This window comes from Onychomys torridus, chromosome 13 (genome assembly GCF_903995425.1).
Source record: "Onychomys torridus chromosome 13, mOncTor1.1, whole genome shotgun sequence".
NCBI classification, from domain to species: domain Eukaryota; kingdom Metazoa; phylum Chordata; class Mammalia; order Rodentia; family Cricetidae; genus Onychomys; species Onychomys torridus.
The window spans coordinates 33,853,370-33,877,173 of NC_050455.1; the positions used below are offsets into that span (position 1 = coordinate 33,853,370).

The following is a 23,804-nucleotide window of genomic DNA, read 5'->3' on the forward strand; positions in this document are numbered from 1 at the left end:
TACTTCTTGGCTGAAACTCAGCCTAATCCTAATGGGAACTGCCAGGGAGGAAAATATGTAAATAGAAATTAAAAAAAGTTTCTGATTCCAGCTTTATAGCAAAAAAAGCTATTAAACTTTATTCCTGAAAGATAGTTTTTTTATTTGCCTTCTTAATGGGCTGGATTATATTACTTAACTATAAAATAATGTAAATAGTAGCCCAGTTTACATTTTTAGCAGTAGAAATACATGGCATTTTGTCTACACACTACTGTTTATGATTCACTAGTATTTGTCTATGATTTTTACATCGCACTTGAGTAGAGTTGGTTTATAATTTTCCTTCCTCACAGAGTCCTTCTCAAGTTTGATTTGTTTGTTTCTTTGTTTGTTTGAGACAGGGTCTCATTATGTAGCTCTGGCTGTCCTGGAGCTTGCAATGTAGACCAGGCTGGCCTCAAACTGAACAGAGATCTATCAGCCTCTGCCTCCAAGTGCTGGGATTAAAAGTGTACACCATCCTGCCTGGCTGTGAAGTTTTGATATTAAGGTGTGTGTGTGTGTGTGTGTGTGTGTGTGTGTGTGTCTGTCTGTCTGTGTGTCTGTGTGTCTGTGTGTCTGTGTGTGTCTGTGTACATAAAAATGGAATTACTTATTTGCTGGGCTTTAGGTAGATCTCAGCATTGAAGCTGTCTGGGCCTAGAATTTCCTGTGGGAAGATTTTTTAAAACTGCTGCTTCAATTTCATTCATTGTTATAGAATCTTCCAGATTTTATATTCTTGAATGAATCACTTTTATACTAATGTTTTTTTCTGATAAAGATGCCCGTTTCTTCTAAAATGCTAACAATATTTTTAGGAAGTTGCTCCCAATATGTCCTTTTTGGTTCATGACCATAGCACACAGCCACCTCTTCCCTCCTGATACTGGCTAGGGAATCTCCTCTCTTTGCCCCATGGCCTGCTAACAGGACTGTACACTTGGCTAGCGGCACAGTCTTGACTCAATTGTACCTGTGTGAAGCAGGAGTGTTGATGTCCGGCTCTTGCTTTGTCTCACATGGCAAATAACCTCAGGCTAGCCCTGTGTACATCTAACCCAAAGTTCCAGGTGTTTCCAACAGCTGTGTCCAGGAGCTCTGTCTAGTATGGAACACAGCCACTATGGGATCCCTATTTTCTCCTCTAAATGTCCACCTAGAGCACAAGTCTAGATTACAATTTGTAATGGATTACCTGTTTATTAGCAAAACTTATCCATTCAGCCATCAATTCTGGCTTTCTAACAGTCATTCTTCCCAACCCCCACCTGCCTTTAACAATGATTTGTGCTAAGCAGCATGGCATACAGCATGGAATACAGCTGCAGTATCGGCTGCCTGGGAAGCTGAGGCAACAGGATTCCGGAGTCAGAAAGCAGCCTGAGTAATGAGTAAGTATTTTATTTTATCCTTGCCTTTATTATATATTTTCTTCTATTGTGTGTTTACTCTGCCGTCAGTGTTTTTTGGAATGGATACTCAGCTCAACACTTTCTTTTGCTTTCTGATATACACTCAGAGCTAGGAAGCCTTTTACTCCAGTAACGTTTAAGTGGTATTTCAGTTGACATTTTCAAAATCTTCCAATTCAAAGCATTTTTGACTTTTCATCATTCATCTTCAATCAATGTGCTATGGAGGAGTATTTATGATGGTGAAATTTGGGTGTCAACTTGATTGGTTTAAGGGGTACCCAGACATCTACCAGGTAAAGCACTATGTCTGACCATGTCTCTAAGTGTGTGCTCAAAATAAATCAATCTTTGAGTCATCAGATGGAGTGAGGAAGATCTTCCATCATCCAGTGTGGGTGGGCACAAACCACTCAACTGAGGACCCGGATAGAGGGGAAGATGGAACTCTGCCTCTAGGGTTGGAACATTCATCATTTCCTGCTTAGGGCCTCTGGGTTGAAGATCTTGTATTGGAAACCCCTTGATTCTCGGAACTTCTTCCCTGGTTCTCCAGCTTGCATGTGGAAGACCATAGGCCTCTGAGGGAAGACAAGTTTAAGTTGTTACATCTTTATTACAATGCATAGCTTTACCATTTTGAAATTAGCCTGTTTCTAATAGTGCTTTTGTGATATGGTTTTGTTTTCTGTTTCTGGCACACTGCCTACCGTCTTTGGGGTTTCCTGCCCCATTTCATTTTTCTCTTTCTTTTTTCTCTGGAAATCTAGCGAGGTGATATGCTAAACTCTCCTGGCCCCAGTATCTCCTTCATATTTTATGTTGTTTTTTAATCTGCACGCTCTAAACAGAGCTCTCTAACTTTACCAGGTCACTCTCTCTCTCTTCACCTCCAGTTTGTTAATGTTGTCTTTAAAAGATTTTACTATTTTAAATTATGTCTATGTGTGTGTCTGTTTGAGTATATGCAAATGACTACAGTGCCCTATAGGCCAGTGGTGTCAGATCCCCCTGATCTGTAGTTACAGTCCATTGTTGCTGGGAACTGGACTCAGGTCCTTTGAAAGAGAAGTAGGCTCTCTTAACTGCTGAGTCACCACTCCAGTCCCTTAGTTGGCTCATTTTCATCATTATATTATAGTTATTATTATATCACTGTATCTTCATTATTATGTCATTATATCTTTCCCCCAGATACTCATTTGGTTCTCTTTCAAATCTTTCTGATCTTCTAATTTTTTTATGCTGACATTTGTATGTGTGTGTGTGTGTGTGTGTGTGTATGTGTATGAGAATACACTTGTATGAGTATGTACATGTGGATGTGGAGGACACGGGTGTCCTTCCCTATGGATTGCCTACCCTGTTTTCTAAGACATTCTCTCAGTGGAACCTGGGGCTCATTGATTAGGATAGACTGGCTAGACAGGGAGCCCTAGGAATCCACCTATCTCCACTTCCTCCCTGCTGAGATTTCAAGTGCATGTGACCACTGTTTTGTTTGCTTGTTTTGTTTTGTTGTTTTCAGTGTGGATTCTGGTGTCACACTGAGGAGCTCCTGCTTGCAAGGTAAGCATTGTACAGGCTAAACAGTTTCTCCAGCTCCTGAGGCTTAGATTTTCTTTTTGAACATGAGTGAATATAAATCACCATATATTCTTCATCCATTAATGCCAATAACAAACTCTTGGTAGGTTTCTATTTTAAGATTTATCTATTTATTATGTATACAGAAGAAGGCGCCAGATCTCATTACAGATGGTTGTGAGCCACCATGTGGTTGCTGGGAATTGAACTCAGGACCTCTGGAAGAGCAGTTGGTGCTCTTAACCTCTAAGCCATCTCTCCAGCCTGGTTTCTAATTTTTAATTCTAATTTTTGTTTGTAGTATGATAATCCTTATATATTTAGTAGTTAAATATACTAAGTTGCTCATATTCTATAGAAGATTCTATGGGAATACTCTTTGAGAACTTCTTCCTCACCTCCAGACAATTCCTCTTGGAATATTCTGAAGATAATATATGATATGCTCTTTTTCTTTAGTCTTATAGAATATATATTCCTAGCTTTTGAATAAAAAGGCATGTCTTACTAACCCTAGAATTTACCTTCTGTTCTCATGTCACACAAAAAGGACACAATCCAAAATTCATTTTTTCAGATGCTGACAGCAGTCATAAAGGCAAAAGTGACGTGATGTTCCAAATTTGTCATTATCTTAGATTTTAGAAAATCTTTACTATTTTACTAGCAATTACGTGTGCTAAAGGAATAATTTTGTTTGGTCTTTTTTGTTGTTGTTGTTGTTGTTAGTTGGTTGGTTGGTTTTGAGAGAGGGTCTTTCTACATAGCCTTGGCTATCTTAAAACTCACTATGTAGACCAGGCTGGCCTTGAACTTAAAGATCTGCCTGCCTCTGCCTCCCAATGCTGGGGTTGAAGACTTGCATGCCACATGACGCCCAGTAAGGGATAATTTTAAAACATTATTTATCTCAGCTTTTTAAGTTGCCTTCCTTGTATTGGAGTCCACATGCTGAAATCTAGCCATAAGCCTTTATATAGAAATGAGTATTTGCTATTTAAATTACAGCACATTAACAATGGTACTGCGCCAGGCAGTGGTGGTGCATGCCTTTAATCCCAGCACTCCAGAGGCAGAGCCAGGCAGATCTCTGTGAGTTGGAGGCCAGCCTGGGCTACCAAGTGAGTTCCAGGAAAGGCACAAAGCTACACAGAGAAACCCTGTCTTGAAAACAAACAAACAAACAAACAAACAAACAAAAAACCCAATGGTACTGAAACTATATATTCACAGATGGGCCATAATTCTTTAATTGTTTCAAAGTGGCTTCCCATTTTCCATCAAATTAATAATTTTTTTGCTAATTTCACTGGTTTAGTTTCTCTTTTGTGAGTCACACTGCTGGTTCTTGGCCAGTTAAATGAATCCCTCAGTAATTTACAATATATAGATTATTTCATCAAATTTACTCTGCAAACCCCTCCTGGACGTTTTTCCCCTGAACCCCCACCTGGACCATTCCAAGGACGGTTATGCTTTCTTTCTCCTTCTCTTATATTTTCAAGGATTTTTTTTCCAGGCTAACTCTCTCTCTGGAAGTCAAAGGGCTTTTTAAGTAAGAAAGCATGAGAAGTAAGTATCTGGAGATACCACCTACATGGATCATGCATCTTGCATCCTTATACTTGCTTAATCCCCGGCAAGGAATTCTGGATTGTAAGTAATTTCTCCCCATTTCGGAAGCCACTGCTTACTGCTCTGTGTCATGGTTGTCTGTGAGAATTAGGGCCGCTATGAGTGTAATCCTTTGCATTAGTCCTGCTGTTTCCTCTCCCTTTTCTGTCTTTAGCATTATGAAATTTCACAATGTTTGCTGTGCCATGGGACAGCTTCCATCTTTTACACTAGGATTCTCTCTTTCATTTCTAAGTATTTTAAAGTGTTATTTGGTCAGGGGAGTGCCACAACACACGTGCAGAGGTTAGAAGACAGCTTTGCTGGGCTTGGTTTCTCCTCCTGCCATATTATTTCTGGGGGTTGAACTTAATTTGTCAGGCTTGGCGGGAAGCATCTCTACCTGCTGAGCCATCTTTTCTGTTGTACATTAGGAGCCCTGTATATCAAGAAGCATGCCTTGCCGTTTGAAGGAGATTGTGGGCCATTTTGCCAATTTATTCCCTCTCTCCTGTGTGTTTGCCCTTTCAAAACTATTATTTCAGCGATGAACATCACACCCTACAACTGTTCTTGTATGCTCCCATCTGTGCTCTATTCCCTTACCCCTTTGCTCCTCCTTCTGAAAGACATACTTATTTTTATTTCTGTCCTTTCCGCTGCACACTCCCTGGTGTGTGAGTGAGCAATGGGACTTTTTACTGTTCTTTGCTTTGCAGGTGCCATTTTGCTGTGAGCTGCCAAGTGGGTTCTAAGAATCAAACCCAAGACCTCTGAAAGAGCAACCAGTGTTCTTAGCCACCGAGCCATCTCTCCAGCCCCTGATAACAGGGTTTTTTTCCTTATTCTTTTTAAGGTAAAAGCAAACAGGAAAATGAGATTTCATGAGCATTTACCCCTCTCCTTCCCTCAGCCTTCCCACTGCTCTCCTTCTCCCTTTGCCCTTCTGGAATGTTCTCTTCTTTCTCTTCTGAGTTTGAATCAGTTATAAATCTTAATCATTTCTGGAACATACACAATAAAGAGCTGATAAAGATGAATACATTCTCTGGTTCTATTTCTACTGTGCATGAGTGTTTTGCCTGCAAATATGTGAGTGCACTACATGTGAGCTTGGTGTAGGAGAAGGCATCAGACTCTCTAGAAGTGGAGTTCCAGATAATTCTGAGCCACGACCTGGGAGCTGGGAGCCAAACCCAGGTCCTCGGCAAGAGCAGCAAGTGCTCGTAAGCACCGAGCTGTCTTTTCCCTGGTATTTGGGTTTTAAAGGAGGACAAAAGTATTTCTAGGAAAGAAACTGAAGTAACAGACTGTGAGGGTAAAGCTCACTTATCTTACTCATGTTCCCCTGCCAATGTTCAAACCTTTCTTTGCATCCCCTGCCCCTTCTGCACTTTCATATCCCTTGTGTCTGACTATCCCCTCTTCAAGGCCTCTTCCCCCTCGTCCAACTCACCATGGTCCTCTCCTGTTTCCTGGCCTCTGCAGATACTCAGCACAGCTGAAACACAGAAACCGAACAATTTGAAGGTAGGATTTGCATATCAGAGAAAATACATAAACATGCATCTTTCTGAGTCTGGCTATCTTGCTTACTATAATATTTCAGAATTCCCCCCATCTTCCTAAAATTTCATTTTTCTTAAGTGTTGAAATATATGTGTGTATGTATGTGTACACACACACACACACACACACACACACACACACACACACACACACACACACACACACACACACAAGTAATTTTAAAGTCTTCAGTTCTCAGGTTTTGTTCATACAGCCAAAGAGCTATAGAGAAAGAGCACAGCAGTGTGCTAGAAGGACATCTACTATAGAAGCCCCAGTCCTGTTCCTGTTCTTGTCTGTCCCTGCCTCTAACTATGACCTAAGATATCACACCCAGTCCTGCAGATTTCCAAACTACACTATACAGAGGGTGAAACTCAGAGACATTAACAGAGCCTCTGGAATATAATCTTGTAATCAAGGGCAAATGTTTAGCAAAGTACTCTAAATCTGAAGTCCTATACATCAGAGGTGGCCCTATAAATACCAAGCAAGAAAGCTGGTATGCTCATTTTTGCAGGAAAAAAAAATGATTTAGAACTGACAGATACGCATCTCTAAAATGAGACCTTAATGTGCATGCAAGGTACCAGAGTCAATGATACTTCAACTACAAGCAAAAAAAAAAAAAAAAAGTTTTTCTTGTATACAGCAAGCTAAAATGGATCAACTGGAAGCCATACAAAAGTCTTTCAAAACAGCAATATAAATTGAACTGACTTAAACAGTCATTTACTAATGCTCTTTCATCTGTGTTCTCCAAAGAATCTGCAGTCCTCTTACAGGAGATAAGAAGGAAGGAAAACAAACCCTTCCCAAGGCTCAGTGATTGCATGGTGATTGGCAGATTCTCCAGAATGAACAATGGACAATGGAGCAGTCTAGCCAAACCAAACAGTTTCTGTGAGCAGACCCAGCCTTTATCTCGGCCAGTAATCAATTTTCTTCCATGAAAAAAACAAAAAAGCATCTAAAATTATGCCAAGTTGTATCACTGCCACTGAAATTGGAATGGCTTCAACAACCCATAAAAACAGTGACACTTAATGAATTGCTTCAGTTAAATCGTGATGGAGAGAGAAAATAGGTGAACGGTTTTACTGTCTTCCTTGTGGTCCAAAAGATCTCATCAACACAGCTAATACTAGTGCCTTTCATGCCAGATTCACAGCTGAGATAACACACCTGGATTCTCATGAACTTTTTCACTTCTGCTGGCTAAAACAAATGCCACCAGGAAATAGCTAAAGTGCTAGCATCCAAAGACAAGCCAGCACAAAGCAGGGAGAAAGAGGCTGATAAAAGAAAGAAGGAGAGGAATTCTAGTACCAGTTTGTACTACCTGAGACATCATTTTAAAAGAATTTACACTGCTACAGAGAGCATTAAACCACACAGGAAAGCAATCTACAAGACAAATGTAAAATAGTCAGCATCTCAAGGAATATTTGAGACGCAAGTGATCTAATAGGGCCTACTCAGAAGTTTAAAAAAAGAGGTGCATTTTCTTCTTTTATATTGTCCTATAATTTTCCTTTTTACGCATTTATGCAGTAAACACAAAATAGAGAGACATCCAGTATACCATTAATGAAAATGGACATCATAAATACAGAATCTAATGCCCACACTAGGAAGAGCCACTTAAAAAGAAATAAGTGAACTTTGAATAGACTGAAAACAAACTTTTAATTCTGATAAGCATCATACATACATCTGACTCTTATTAGTACTTAGATGAGGTCAAAGTAATCTAGCTTTACATTCACCAGATGTTTTGCACTTATATTTTAGTATGTAGATTCAAGTACCTGAGAACCCACAACACCTCAAATAATTAGTGAAGATAGGTTAGTGGGTCAGGAGTGAGGGAGGGGTCAGAGTCTCCTGCTTCATTTCACAAGATCTCTTAGTCTCTCCTCAGATGGCATGACTTAAGCTAAATCTAAATAAATGTCCCAGTCTACTGCTCCATATTATCTCTTGGTTATGAAAATCAAAATATAGATGCTACTGATCATGCTGGTTCCAAAAGCCTTAAACTTTATTAAGGATATTGTTGTTAATTCCTTAATTATGCTCATAATTTGAAAGCAAGGTTTGTCGCTCTCTTAAACTGCCCCTGGATACTCTGGACTTTCCTGTCTGAATACATTTGCACATACTCACACATACACTCACGTCACTCACATGACTTAAAGTACTGCATCCGTCAGTTAATCCTAAAAATGCCTTTCCTGCCATCTTAACAGTGGCTGGGCAGCCTCAGATTCTTTTTCCTCCTTGACTCAAATGGGTTTTTAAGTCATTGCCTGGTATCAAAGCAATGGCAAGCTCTAACGTCAAGATACCTCAAAGGCCAACAATGACAAAGCAGAAGAGACATAGCTTTGAGGTTTGTGCTTTGCAGGGATCCTTCACCACAGAGCATCCTAATCTTTTCCACTAAAGCCCACCAGAGGCAGAAAGAGAATCAAGGAGTCCAGGAGACAAATGCAATCACCTCCAAGCTAATTTTTTTTTGAAGCCTCGTGCCTTATCTTAGAAATTCACTTGAATTCTTGATACTCCCTATATGTCAGCGTTTGCTTTAATCCAGGTTTGAAAGAAAAAAATGCTGATGGGTGCAATTTCCCACCAAACCATCAGTTAACTCAATGCTTGAGAAAGCGAACATTTTCATCTTAAGGCTTTCAGATTCCTTCATCCTGAACCAATGCCAGGAGTCCTTAGATGGCCACGGGCTTTATTATGAGGCACAGGAAACTTAATTTAATGACCGGTGAAACTTTCTAGTAAAGTTTTCGGAGTCCTTGCTGCAACCTGGGCATGTTCCTTCATCTCTCCATCCTTACGTTTCTTTGCCGTTACTTCCAGAATGTTCACTTTGGCTTTCAGCCTTTCCATAGTCGTCATTGCCTCTGACGGTGGTTCTTTCTCGTCTCCTTTAATGCATTTTCTTGGCATCACCCATTTTCCACTGGATGGTTTTTAATGCTCTATTAGTTGTAGTCATACCTTTCATCTTGATTCCTACTAATTTCACAGACTTCTAAAGGATAATTCTCATGCATACCTCATCTACTGCTCCGTGACAAGCCAGTATAAAACTCGGCAGCCTAAGAGAACAATTAATCATTTGTCTTAATTCCCAGGCCAACAGTTTAGACCAGGCTTATGTGGGTGATACTTTGGCTAGCCCCATCTGAGATCAATAATGTAATGATTTACAGCATGCTAATGGTTTGGTGCTACAGAGACTGAGATGTCTGCACTCACTGGTTGGGGGATTTTGTTCTTCCGGTTAGCTGGGCCTCTATCCTAGTTAGGGTTACTATTGCTGTGTTGAAACACCATGACCAAAAGCAATTTGGAGGCAAAAGGTTTTGTTTGTTTGTTTGTTTGTTTACTTAAATATCCTGAGTCACATTCCAGTGAGGGAAGCCAAGGTCAGAACTCGGACCAGGTGAGAATCTAGAGGCAGGAATTGATGCAGTCAGGAGGGATGCTGTTTACTGGTTTGCTCCTTTTGGTCTGTTCAGCCTATTTTCTTATAGCACTCAGGTCTACCAGCCCTGGGGTGGCACCACCCACAATGAACTGCACGCTCCCCCATCACTCACTAATTAGGAAAATGCCCGACAGGATCGCCAACAGCCTAACCTTACAGAGGCATTTTCTCAATTGAGGTTCCCTCTTCTACTAACTCTTGCTTCTGTCAAGGTGACATAAAACTAGCCATCCTAGCCTCTTTCTGTGTGGTCTTCTCTCACTTGTTAGTCTAGTTTAGACTTACCTTCATGGTGGCAGTAGCATTTCAAGAAATGCAAGAGAACACGGCCAGGGTTCTGAACCCTCAGCACTAGCCTTTGTAGAATTTCCTACAACTTGTGACATTCTACTGGCGAAAGTGAATGACAAAGCCAGCCTAGATTCAGTGACTGAGGAAAAGAATTCTCTCTCTCTGGAGAAGAGCTGTCAAATGCTGTGGTTGTGTTTTTCAATTAACCCTGCAGACTGCTTTAGTCAACTAAGGAGAGAGGATCATTGTGAAGGTACTTCTTAGATACTATCTGAAGGGACATCAGTCTTGTCGTGTTTGATTTCGTCTAGCCCAAGAATACAGCCTCAGAGTAAGAACAGATTTGAAAAGAAATGAATATGGAGCTATAAATTGTTACTCAGAGACATTTCATTGATAAGAATTGCCCAGACCCAAACACAGATGTTTTTACTTTGAAAGACTAGCTGTACCTCAAAGCAAGAAGCCCAGCTAGGTAGACAGCACCTGACTATGACATCAGCAGTCAAGAGACAAAGGCTGGAGTATCATAAATTTGAGACCAGTCTGGGCTACAATATCCTGTCTCAAAACAACAAGCCAATAAAAAACAAAACCCACAAAGAAATCTGTGTTTATGGTTGACCATAAATTACAAGTGGTTGTGTCTTAGCTAGTTTTCTGTTGCTGTGCAGAGACACCATGAGCATGACAACTCTTGTAAAATACAGTATTTAATTTGGGGCTTGCTTACAGTTTCACAGGGTTAGTCTATTATCAGCATGGCAGGAAGCATATTGGCACACCGGCAGACATGGTGCTGAATAAGGAGCCAAGAATTCTATATCTTGATCCTCAGGCAGCAGAAAGAGAGAAGTCACTGGACCTGGCTTGAGCATTTGAAATCCCAAAGCCCAGGGCCAATGACACACTTTCTCCAACAAGGCCATACCTCCTAGTCCTGCCCAAGTAATACCACTCACTAATGACCAAACATTCCTATGGGGGCCATTCCTATTCAAACCACCACAGTTGCCATGCCTGAGTCTAAGTGTTGTCAGGATCGAACAGTCTTGTTTACTGATATTCTCCTTTATTGATCAGTTACTCACTGATCACTTGCCATGTGCAAGGCTCTTTGCTATTTACCCAGAACTCATAATCTACCAGATAAGATTGAAAATAGAAGTAAACAATTGAACACACATGATTCAAGATGATGATGCATGCACAGGATAGAACAAAAGCACACAAGCCATAGGATGTCCACTTGTTCACTAGAACATGTAGTAATTTGGTTGGTTGTATGACATGAAAAACAGGTATCTTCCAGTTCCCAATTACATATGCAAATACATCAGCACTATCCATCATTATTATAACCTTCTGAGGCTTGTGGGAGGACATACACAAAGAGGAGAAAGGAGGCAAGATTTACATTGTAAGACCGTATGGTGGACATCTGTTATTTCTGCACGCTCAGCATCCATCCTCCTTCCGGTAGTGACAGGACCTTGACGTCTCGAACCTTTTCTGCAACTCTCAGTCCATATTGTAATACAACATCACCCCACCAACATTTGACAATTTGTAATCCAAGCCTGGCTAGAGTAAAATTTTCAAGTATACAGGTAGGTCTAAGAAGAGCCAGTGAAACCAATTTCCAGTACTATTATGATAATGGTTTAGAAGAGAAAAATCACTTTTTTTTCATGTTACCCCAGGATGAGTGTAAGCTTGAGCTTCCTAGAGGCCATAAAAAGGGACCCAAGAAGAAAGGCCATTCCAGGGGAATATAGGCTGAGTCACCAATATGAAAGACTGATGGCATGTGAAACTCTGAATGCAGCCATGTGGGGTCCAGTTGCCCAGACTTCTCTGCTAATTGTTAATTACTCACTCAGTGCTCAGAGGGGACTTAAATCACTTTTGACATTGATTTGTAGCCAGAATTTTATATTTTAGGCCAATCCAATTAGAATGAAAAATGCCTTCTTGTCTTAAACTGTTTTAAGAATTAGAAAATAATTTATGAACACAGAAAAAAATTTAAAATGAATGTAAGAGTAATATTGACTGGAAAACTGCATCAAGATTAGATGAATATTTGTGAGAAATAGGGGATGGCTAATTTGGGTTGTCAACTTGACTACATCTAGAATCAACTAAAACCCAAGCAGCTGGACATACCTATTAGGAATTTTCTTTATTGGATCCTTCTAGGTAGGAAGATCCACCCTAAATCTGGAACAGGCGATTTGATGATACCTACAGTTGACTGAAGATTCCTCTGGTAGCATGGAGACCACTGAAAAACCAATGGTTAGAAATATTTGAAGGCCCAGGCGTTGGTGGCACACGCCTTTAATCCCAGCACTCGGGAGGCAGAGCCAGGCGGATCTTTGTGAGTTCGAGGCCAGCCTGGTCTACAGAGCAAGATCCAGGAAAGGCACAAAGCTACACAGAGAAACCCTCTCTCAAAAAACCAAATATATATATATATATATATATATATATATATATATACATATACACACACATACATACATACATATATGTATATATATGTATATTTGAAGGGCTTATGGTGGGGAACAAGGAATTTAGTGACTCTATATATAAAGCTTTTGACAGTTTGTGAAAAGAAATAAGAAAAAGGACAAGCTAGCTGCTTTGAGACGCTCCAATAAAATGACAAATGAAAAGTATGAACTCAGTGAAAATGCTAACCAGCTCCCAAGTAGTATGAAGTCTAAAGGTTTCAAAGTGTGGCCTGGGCAAACATCTTCTCTCCAGCATGAAGTCCCAAGGTTTCTGAGTGTATCCTAGAAGGGCATCTTCTCCCCAGCATCCATAGAACTCAAGCTGGTAAGTTGACTCACAGCAAAAGTTCATGTCACAAAAAAAAATCCAAGTCACAAATAGTACTGATGGTTAAAGTAGGAACACCAGTTGGTAAGGAGTAGGGCCCTATAACTTAAGGTGGAAATGTGTAAAAGGACTTTACTGGACCTGAGAGCTTAAAAACCTTCATCCTCTGAAGATTTATCTAACCTGAGGAATTCTCTCTCCATCCTTACCATAAGATGCAGCCCCACTCCCACCCACTCCTCCTTGTAATATTGCCTTCTCCACCTTTTCGGAGGGAACTAATCCTTCATTATCTGTCAAACCGGCCATGACTTTCCCTGAAGGAGATGCCAGCCAGGTATGACAATATTTATGTCCCCAGTGCCTATGAATAGTTGCCTCTAGACCTATAACCAGACTTAAGGCAAGGGCAGTCTCCAAGGAGTTGTACCATACCACTAAAGAGCTTAATGAATTTGCTGATTCATTCAAACAGAAGTAATATGGGTAATATGTGTGGGGATACATTTTAAGGGTATGAGATAATGGTGGAAGGTACATAAAACTGCGTCAGACAGGGTTTATTGGTATTGGCACAATGAATGAAGATTCTAGGTTTAGTATGGAATCTCACACTTTTAAAAAAAAGTATCAAACGTTTGTTTGATTGGTTGGCTGAAGCATTTGTCATAAAACAGCCTACTAAAAAGGAGCTGGAGATACCTGGTATTACTTAGCGTGGTGTTATGAAGGAATCTTATGGCTCAGGAAAACTGCAAAGCTAACGTGGGTGTGCTGTGCAAAACGGAATCCTCCATAATGGGAAGGCCTAGAAACCACGCCCCTTTGCTAATACTTTAAGACAAAAAATGGTGAGAGGAACCCCAGCACGTTTGAAGTGCTTTGTCGTTACCCTTTTTCTTATGGTGGCTCTTAGGGCTGGAGATGCTGCTGCATAATTGGATGTGTTCAACACAGTGGGTTCAGTTGGACTCCGAAATAGCCGGGGCCAGGTGGCAGCACTTGACTAGCGAAAGCAAGGGTAGTTACCACTGTAGGCACAGGCAAAGTGCCTTGGGTGATGACTAAAGGCTTTGGTTAGCCTTCGGTTGGCTCATCGCTCATGATGTTTTCAAGAATGGAAGAGATAAGAAGCTTCCTAATGTTTTTGTTTGATCTGTGTAAGTAGACAAATTTATAAATATTTCTTTAAAGGCGACATTGGATTGTAGCGATAAGAATCTCAGCCTGTGAATCAATGCCCAGACTTGAGCCAGTTTGCAGACTCGGAGCTCCTGAATGAAGGATCCCTCCGAGGGACCTTACTAAAATACATAAGATTTTTACTGTTAGCCTTTCTTCTATTCTTCCCCAGAGCGATCTACAGCCTTTAACTGTCCACTGGGGAGAAGGAAATCCAGGTAGGGTACAGAAAACCCACAGCTGTTTTCACGTAGCCGACTAGTCGTCACTTTGATGTTGAATAAATGGGCTTGAACTAACATGAGTTGCCCTCAAATCCGTCCTCAAGAACCTGGGGACCATGTACCTGTAATTTCTTGGAGTGGCTCCAGACAACATTGCTCATTCTAATTTGCATCTTGGTTATCCAAAGTCTTGTTACAATTACTGGGTGGCACATACTTATTATACCAACACTCACAGGCAGAAGCAGGAGGATCAAAGGGTTACCCTTAGCTACTTGGTGAGCTCAAGGACAGCCTGGGCTACATGAAACTCTTGTCTAAACACTAAAGTTGCTAGGAACTCAGAGAATCATCTCTGTTAACACACAACTTCTCAGTATTCTTCACACTTTTGCTCTGTGACTTAGAGACTTTTTCTCCTTTACAAAAGGAGGAACCTGTTGTTAACTTGGGAGTACAGTAATGATCCTATAGGACCTCTCGCTTATTGAAAGCCTAGTGTGAGTAAGCACTGAATAAGATCTTTACAGGTGGTAGCTTACTAAATCTTCCAACTATACTATAATATACATATTGATGCTCTAACTTCAGTTAATACTTTCTTATATATATATGTATATGTATATATATATATCAGAAAGAATAATTAAGCACCCACCCTGAATCCCATAGAAACTCAGTGGTAACATTGTATCTTTCAAGTACATAATACAAGTCAATTGCCTAAAAGTCATCTGGTGCACACAGTAAATATTATTAAATTTAACCATTTGTTATTGTTGCTGCTATAACTATCAAACTATACAGCTGGTATCTGTTAGTCAAAAAGATTTTAAAATATTATTTTTAAGATGACTTTAAGTGGATATGAAAATGTATTAATTCCTAGTTGTTCTGGTATTTTAATTTTTCCCCAAAGTATATTTGAGTAGGGAATGCTCTGTGAGTTAAAAAAAAATCTATGGTCAATTAAGCTAGGAAACTGTGATGCATTTTATTCCTCTCCTGGAGAGTCCCAAGAAGCATTAGCACATTAAAGACTCTGAAATATCTTGCAGTAAAGAAAACTATTAATCTGCGTTAACCCAAACTTTTCAAAATCCTTGACAAAGGAATTCTTTCTTCTCATAATATTTATGATCATCCCTTGAAATCATCATTCCAAGAGAACACTTGGGATAAATGAATCCATTGAAATTCCTCTTCCAAGTTGAGCATGTAATGTTTTGACAGTTCTTTTTCTGCCAACTCGACTCCCTGCCGTGGATGTACTGTGAAAAGTCAGAGCCCACAATAACGTTTCTCTGACAGTTAATCATGCAACCAGACTTTTTCTTAGGCTTTTCTCATGACAGCCCAACGTTCTTTCTGTTTTTCTCCATCTATTAGCCACAGGTAAAATCTCCACATTTTCTTAAGATTCATATTCATAGTATTTTTCAGCTCTGGTTACAGACTGTATAAGTGCAGCATCTCACATTTTGTAATCTGAGCTAGGACTGATGTAGCTCAGTGGTAGACTACTTGCCCAGAATGTGTAGGGTCCTGGGTTCCACCTCCAGCCTTGTCATTTAATTTCTCATGCTCTTCCTTTTCTCTACAATCAAACTGTAAATTTGCAAGTGTCTGAAACTGCACACTGCACTTCTGTATACCCCTGAAGGAGCATGCTCACAGTGCAGTCCACATTCATTCCTTCATTTAATATCCTGTATCAAGCATCTCCCACAAGCCAGGAACTGTCCTAAGTGTCCCCATTAGTTGTGCTTATTGTTGTGACAAAGTACCTGAAAAAATAGTAAATTAAGGAAGACAGGATTTATCTTTGGCTCACAATTTGAGGATGCACCCCACCATGGCAGGACGGTGTGGCAGGAACTTGAGGCAGCTGATCACACTGCCCTTGCAGTCAGGAAGCAGAGATGATGCTGTGGGGCTCAGCCCGCTTTATCTTTCTGTTTCAGTACAGGACTCCAAGTCATGGGATGGTTCTAACCAGACTGAGTCTTCTAGAAAGTCTCCCATAGGCACACCCAGAGGTTTGACTCCTAAAGGATTCTAGATCCTATTAACTTGACAACTAATATTAACTGTCATAGTGCTGGAGTATTGAAACATAAAAGACAGGCAAGTTCATTAGCAGTCTAAGAGAAGCTGTATTCAGAGAAATCGGTAACTACATGTTCAGGTAGATTCATACTCTAATGTCAGATAAGGCCTTGCAATATGCAGTTAGTGGGCATGAAATCAGAAAACATGAATGAGGCAGCAGCTTTAGCTTGAGAAAGGCAGTCCTGTTGATCCGTCAGTTAGCCAAAGTCTGAATTTTAAAAAAAAAGTCAATCATGGTATAAATTTGCAGAAAACATGGTCAGAGGAGGTCAGGGGAGGCTGTCTGAGTCTGATAAATTGGAAGACTAGCAGGAAGGTCAGAGTGGAGGGGTGTGCAGAAGGGAACAAGTTAGTTTTTATTGTATTAAGGTTGGGTGTCTATGAGTGATGCAGGAATGCATACAGCTTCTACCTTATCCCCATGGTTACATATACACACATCACTGGCACTAACACATACATGTGTCGAACCATGGGACCAAATGGAAACATCTAGGGAAGAGCACGATGCAGGCACTAGAACCATCAGAACTGTGAACTAAACAAACTTTCTTTTATTTTATTTTTCTTTTTAATTATTAAGAAATTTTCTAATCATTTTACAACTTCCTTTTCTTTAGAAATCTATCTTGTCTCAGTATTTCCCCCAAAGTAATACACAATGGCCCAATATGCTTGTATTCGGTTCTCAGCAGGAGCCAGGCCTTGCTTCATGTGGTTGCATATGCGTGTTAACTCCTGACCCTGCAAATAATCGTTGCCCCCAGTTTACACTTGAGAAAGGAGAGGCACAGAGAGTTTAAGTGATGATCTGAAGAGTGTTATGTTGACAATACAAGTGACAAAAAGATTCACACATGGACTCTAAAGCGTCAACAACAAGAATAAACTGGTAAGGGGTTTCACAGCTGTGGGTTCTTTCTCAACTCATGACATGTGTCACGATTCATCTCTTCTCCGTGACCTCTTCTCTTTCAAGGATATACATTTATATCAAAAGGCTGAATGAAAACTATTGTTCAGCCTTTTCTATGGTTGAGCCAATCTAGTGAGATGATAAAATCAATGTGATGTTACCATCAATTCTTTCAAATTTCTCTTTCAGAATTTGCATAAGCTTCTACCAGATTGGAATAAATGTTAGTCTCCTGTGGTGGCACATACCCATAAACCCAGCACTGGGCAAGCAGACTCAGGAGGAGCACCTATGTTTAAGGCTAGCCTGGTCTACACAGTGAGTTCCAGGCCAGCCATGGCTACACAGTCAGACCCTGTCTCAGAAAACAGAACAGAACAGAACAAAAGGCTTTTTAACAGTCCATATTCAGGTTGAAAATAAATTTATTTGTTGTTTTAATGACTCTATAACATTCAATTATTGAAATGTTGCATGGCTTACTTAACCACCAACCCCACACACATGCAAAATGTGTGTTCATGTATTTATACACGAAATCTAGGTTCCTGAAAGAAAAAAAAAAGAAAGAAAGAAAAAGAAGCTAGGCAGAATGAAATAATTACATTCCTTCATTTAATATTTATTTGGTGTCTTTTATGTCACTGCAGATTGTGCCTTCAAAAACTATATAAAAGTATGATGAAATGAAAGGAAAAACTTTAAAACACCAAACCAAAGCTCAGGGTTCAGTCCTCAATATCAAATAAATGGGAGGCAGGAAGGAAAGGAGGAGGGAAGGAAGAAAAATAAATAAATGAATGAATCACGCACAGACACAGTAGAGAAGACAGTGTGAGAGATAATGAGAGAGAGAGAAACAGAGACAAAATTGGAGAGACAGAAACCAAGTAAAACTTCAGAAGCCAGTATACCAAATACAACAACGTTGAGTATTCCTGTATGGTGAGAATGAGATAGATTTTATGTTCTTCTGTCTACTTTCCCCACCTCATTCTCTATAATGAATATATATTACTTTGATATCAAGAAAAAATTTCAAAATAAAATATTCCCACAAATTTTGCTGAGAGCCCATACATTACTGCAATTGCCTTTGGCACTGCGGTGTAATCCATTATGGTAGTAATGCCTAGTAGTAATATGACATTTTTATTGTGTTAGTGACTCAATAATAATGCTTTAACGATCTCACTGTGCCCTGGTTTGTTTTCTGCTGCTGTGATAAAGACCATGACCAAAAGCAATTTGGGGAGGAGAGGGCTTATTTCATCTTACAGCTTACATACAGTCCATCATGAAAGAAAAGCACCAGGGGGAATCAAGACAGGAACCTGGAGGCAGGAACTGAAGTGGAGGAACACTGCCTATCAGCTTGGTTCCCCAAGGCTTGCTCATTTTGTTTTCTTAGGCAGTCCAGGACCAGCTGCCTGCAGACAATGCTGCCCCCAGTGAGCTGGACTCTCGCAAGTCAATAAGTAATCAAGAAAATTCCCCACAGACTTGCCCATGGGCAATATGATGGGGGCATTCTTCTCAGTTGAGGTTTCTATTCCCAGATAACTATCTTGGATCAAAATTAACAAAAACAAAGCTACCAGGATGCATCCTCAGGAACATTGACCTGGATCTCTCTCCCCCATCCCTCTGTGTGGTAGAGCACTACACAGTTCCCCACGTTAATGGAAACAAATGATGGGCAAGCAACATAATTGGCGCTTTCTTGTGAGTTGTTACACATATCAAAACAGGAAACTGAGAAAACATCTAGGAGCATTTCTAGGTTAAAAAAATAAATTCCTGAAGGGCCAGGCATGGTGGTACACACTTTTAGTTGAAGCATTCAGGCAGATCTTTGTGAGTTCAAGGCCAACCTGGTCTAAAACAAACAAACTGTATATATAAAGTTAAGGTGTTTTTCTCTGTCCCTTTATTTCATCTACATTTTTGTTTGTTTATTTGTTTGTTTGTTTTGATGGGTTTCTCTGTGTAGCTGTGGCTGTCCTAATACTAAATCTATATATAGACTCAATCAATATATAGGCCTCAAACTCACAGAGATCCATCTGCTCTGCCTCGAAAGTACTGGGATTAAAGGTGTGCACCACCACCACCCAGCTCTCCATCCATTTTTCAAGATGCCTCTTTTCTTTTTAGTTGTGTAAAATTTCAAACATTTAAAAAATACATATATATAGCTGAGTACTCTAAAATATGAGTAAGAAATTATATTTTTATCAGCCAGGTTCAGTAATTATTAAAAGCATTAAGAACTTTCTTTCTAATTGCTTGTCTTCTCCCAGAAGAAATTATAAACATTCATGAAAAGGAAAATTAGCTATAGAAAAAAAAAGAAATGAACTTAAACAAATTAAACAAATTTACACTGAGCAAAGGAGACCTCAACAGTTCCTAGGACTACTAATGCCATTAGTCCTTCCCAGGCTTTTTCACTGCTGGTTCTCTGCCACACCGCACCCCCAGATAAGGTCTTACTATATCACCCAGACTGGACTCCACCTCACCACCCTCCTGCCTCTGCCTCACAAGTGCTGGGATTACAGACCTTAGGCATCACACTTGGCTCTCCAGAACCACTTCAAAGCATCATGACAGTTGGAAAATATGAGAACTGAACTTGGGGTAAAAAAAAACCCAGGAAGCCTGAGGCCATTGTAGAGAAACTGTGGCCAGGGGGGAAGTTCCATGTGAGTGGGGTAGGAGACTGGGGAGGCCACTTGGACATAGTATAGCAGGGACAGAGGAGCATGATCACGCAGACATTTGGTTAGACCTACCCAGAGTGTTGTCACTGCTCATGGGCCAGGAAGCGATCCTATCCCTCAGCTTCTTTATCCTGGACTTGTCTGACGTCAGGGAAAGGTCGACTTCCTCCTTCCTGATTTCTCGAACAAGCTGCGCGTGGCACCTTGTGAAGTCCTGAAAGGAAATCTTCCCGTTTTCATGTGTGCCCAGTTGTTTCATGATCTCAGCCACCGACTCCTCCATATTCAGCTGTCGGCAGACCATCAGCAAGTCATTCCTGCAGGAGGTGGGTGAACAAAAGCAAACGTGTCAGGAGCGCTAGAGAGTAGTCAATGAAATATATATCATGTTTCTTAAATGCATTTACTGCAGATTTTAAGCTTTCTCATCGCTTCCAGAAAAGTGGTAGTGTACCAAATCATCTGGCTGAGTGTGTGGGCTCATACCACTAATCTCAACACTGACGAAATAGAAGCAGGTGGATCTCTGTGAATTCAAGGCCAGCCTGATCTACAATTCGAGTTCCAGGTCAGTTAGAGCTACATAGTAAGACCCTGTTCTCAAGCAAAACAAAACAAAAATCTGTTCCATTTGAATTTTCTAGACAAAATCTTCTATCATCAGAAGGTTGACAGAAATTGTACTCTTCTGTTTTTCTTCCCGTTCCTCTGATCTTTCTCTTTTAATTTCTTTTGACATTGAAGAACTTAAACATTCTTTTTTTACACCTGTAGAGCATAGCATTGTGACTCTCTAAGACAGTGTTCAGAACATAGGAAAGACACTGTTTCTGCCATTGGTGGGTTGGCCTGTACCTATTCCCGCTGTCAAAGAACAACAGACGTTTTAACAATCTTGCTTTTCAGCTTCCTGGACCACAGCTCATCTTGGTATTTCTGTCAAGTGTCACTTAATCTTGATGAAGTAATTTTCATTTACCTCTGGCTTTTTCTGATTTTGAGGATTTCCCACTTCCCATCACTAATTACTCATCCCTGAGATGGAGAGCAGGCATCAAAATATCAGGCATCTTTCATGACTGGATGTAACGAGAAAGTGTGAAGTGGGTGGACCTAAGACAAGAAGGGGTGATGGGGATCACTGGAAAAGTATGACTAGTCTATAGAGTCTTAAATTTTTAAAAAAAGAAAGAAAAATAATTTTTAAAGAGAAAACAGAAACAACACTATGCCCACCAAGAACACTTATCTGGCAGATGTCTGTTTGGTTCTTGACATTGGAGACCTGTTCTTTCTACCAGTATCTTTTGGGAAGCCTTTTATTAATATGGCTTCAACTATAGGTCACAGTAAAATCAAAAGATTACAGGATTTAAGAGCTGAAAGCTATTAGAAACCAGTGCATGGTAATAAACAAAGCCAATGAATGCCTTGTCTCAATACACCCCTAAAGTGCATTTGTCTTGAAGACCAGATCAATCTGATGCTTGCTGATGGATGCTTGCCACTTCCCCTCTCCTAAGCCATCCTTTCAAGTTCTGTCTCCCCGCCAAGGCCACCATGACTTCTCCAAGCTCCCTAAGCACACAGACTTACATACATTCTTAGCATCTTTTCAATTCACTCTACCTCACTCTTAGTTTCCTCTTGTCTCTATCCCCTTCCCCAAGTTCCTAGTGTCAAAACACCATCCAATTTCAGTTGACCCTGTCCCTGAGATACTGTAGAAGTTCAAGACATGCCATCTCCAAATATCCCAAAGGAACAGATTGACGTTTTCAAGTTGAAATCCCCCAAGGAACTGCAACTTCAGGAAAGGCCACTGGCCTGTGTTTTCCTGCAAGTAGGAAATCACATACATTCTTTTGGCAGGGATGCCTTTCCTGTACCAAGGCTGGGAAAGAGCCTGCACTACAAGAGACTAGGAATATGGGCTGCCACAAACATGAATAAATACTTTTAAAAAGTAACCTGTGCTTTCCACTAGATCCTAGACTCCACCCCACCCCTGCCTGGTACATCTCATTAACACTAGAGTTTACTATGGCAGCCAGAATATCCATGTGTCCTGTTATCCATTCTCAGGTTTGTTGTTTTGTTTTGTTTTTTTCTGAAAGGCACAAATACTGCATGCTATGTTCATTTCTTTGGACTTTACTCTCCTGTAAAGATCCTTAAGTAAATGTGAAAGTAAAAGTTTTGTGTTTTTCTCTCTTTAAACAGCTCTCGTATTAAACAGCTTTCTAGAAAACCAGTTCAAGAACTAGAATAAGAATGGGGTGGGGGCTGGAGAGACGGCTCAGTGGTTAAGAGCATGACCTGCAGCCGGGCGGTGGTGGCGCAAGCCTGTAATCCCAGCACTCGGGAGGCAGAGGCAGGTGGATCTCTGTGAGTTTGAGGCCAGCCTGGTCTTCAGAGCTAGTCCAGGACAGGCTCCAAAGCTACAGAGAGAAACCCTGTCTCGAGAAAAAAAAAAAAAAAAAAAAAAAAAAAAAAAAAGCATGACCTGCTCTGCAGAGGACCTGAGTTCTATTCCCAGTGCCCACATTAGGAAGCCCACAAAACCTGTAACTGCAGCTTCTGGAGTATATGATGCCTCTGCTCTCCACAGGCACCTGCACTCATTGTGCACATGTACACACACACACACACACACACACACACACAATCTACATAATTCAAAATAATAGAAATGACCACTCTCTTTCTCCCCTATAATACTTCAATATTTAATATTAATAGTTACTGTGTTTTCCCATGACGGTCCCTAAAATCTTGCCAATTTATGCCAGGCTTATGTAGATAGCATTTTAGCTCATTGCCCTCCTTCCACATGGCATCTCATTTTCATCTTAATAATTTTTATACACAGCTGTACATTTTACTTTGTCTTGTTTGTATGTATGTGCATGTATTACTATATATAGCATATATGCTGTGGTGCTTATATATGATGTATTTGTAAGGTAGACAGGTTGATAAATATGTATATAAAAGTAGGTACAGTAGATTAAATTATTACTCTGAACTTCCTATTTGTCAGTGGTATAAAGGGTATCCATATGTACCCTTGCCTAAACCAAGGATACTTGTGGTGGATGTATCCTTCCCCTTAACTCAGGCTTGATAACTAGCTTGTGTGTCTGCTGCACTGTTAGTGAGTTTGCCCTTGTACAGCTTGCCTTTTGTGTGTCCTCCATGTCATTGAGCATGCACCACAGTAGCTAGTAACCCTTTAGCCTGACCCCCCAATAAGCCACCCCAGATGACTTTCATCAAGACTTACACTCGGGGCAGAACCACTCCTACAGATCCCAAGACATACACTCGAGAATAAACTCTTACCGTTCACAACAACTAAATGCAGTAGTTCTTCTGAGATTTTGTGTTCTGTATTCAAATAATGTTTAAAAATGTTTTCATACGCCTGTTTTATTTTTGTCCTTCTCTTTATACTACCTACCTGACACATGTCTGGATTTGCCTAGGATTTGGGGATGGTCAGGTCTATACAAATAAAACAGAATAAAAACAGAAAGGGATATTCCTTTGGGTACAGAGTACATATTTTATTTTCTAGAATAAGGATCTCCTCCTTAGATTTTTTTAGGCAATAGTCTAAAAAATTAACCCTGGTGATCCATGAGCAGGGCTTCTAGATTTCAGAGGTTCAGAGGAAGATTCTAAAATTGACATTCTCAGGGTAGTCAGGGTGCAGTATATCGAGTCAGATTTTGACAATGGGGATAATAATAGTATCATTTCATAGCATTGTTCTGAGGTAAA

At 40.3% G+C, this 23,804-nt stretch overlaps 1 protein-coding gene across 1 annotated transcript in view; it reads right to left on the minus strand.

The window, feature by feature from the left end:
- Mcc (MCC regulator of WNT signaling pathway) overlaps nt 1-23,804 on the minus strand; it is a 376,902-nt gene that overhangs the window by 304,462 nt on the left and 48,636 nt on the right. Inside the window, exon 2 of the mRNA XM_036204583.1 lies at nt 20,091-20,335. Coding sequence (XP_036060476.1) covers nt 20,091-20,335 — 245 coding nt within the window. The remainder of the gene's footprint in view (nt 1-20,090; nt 20,336-23,804) is intronic.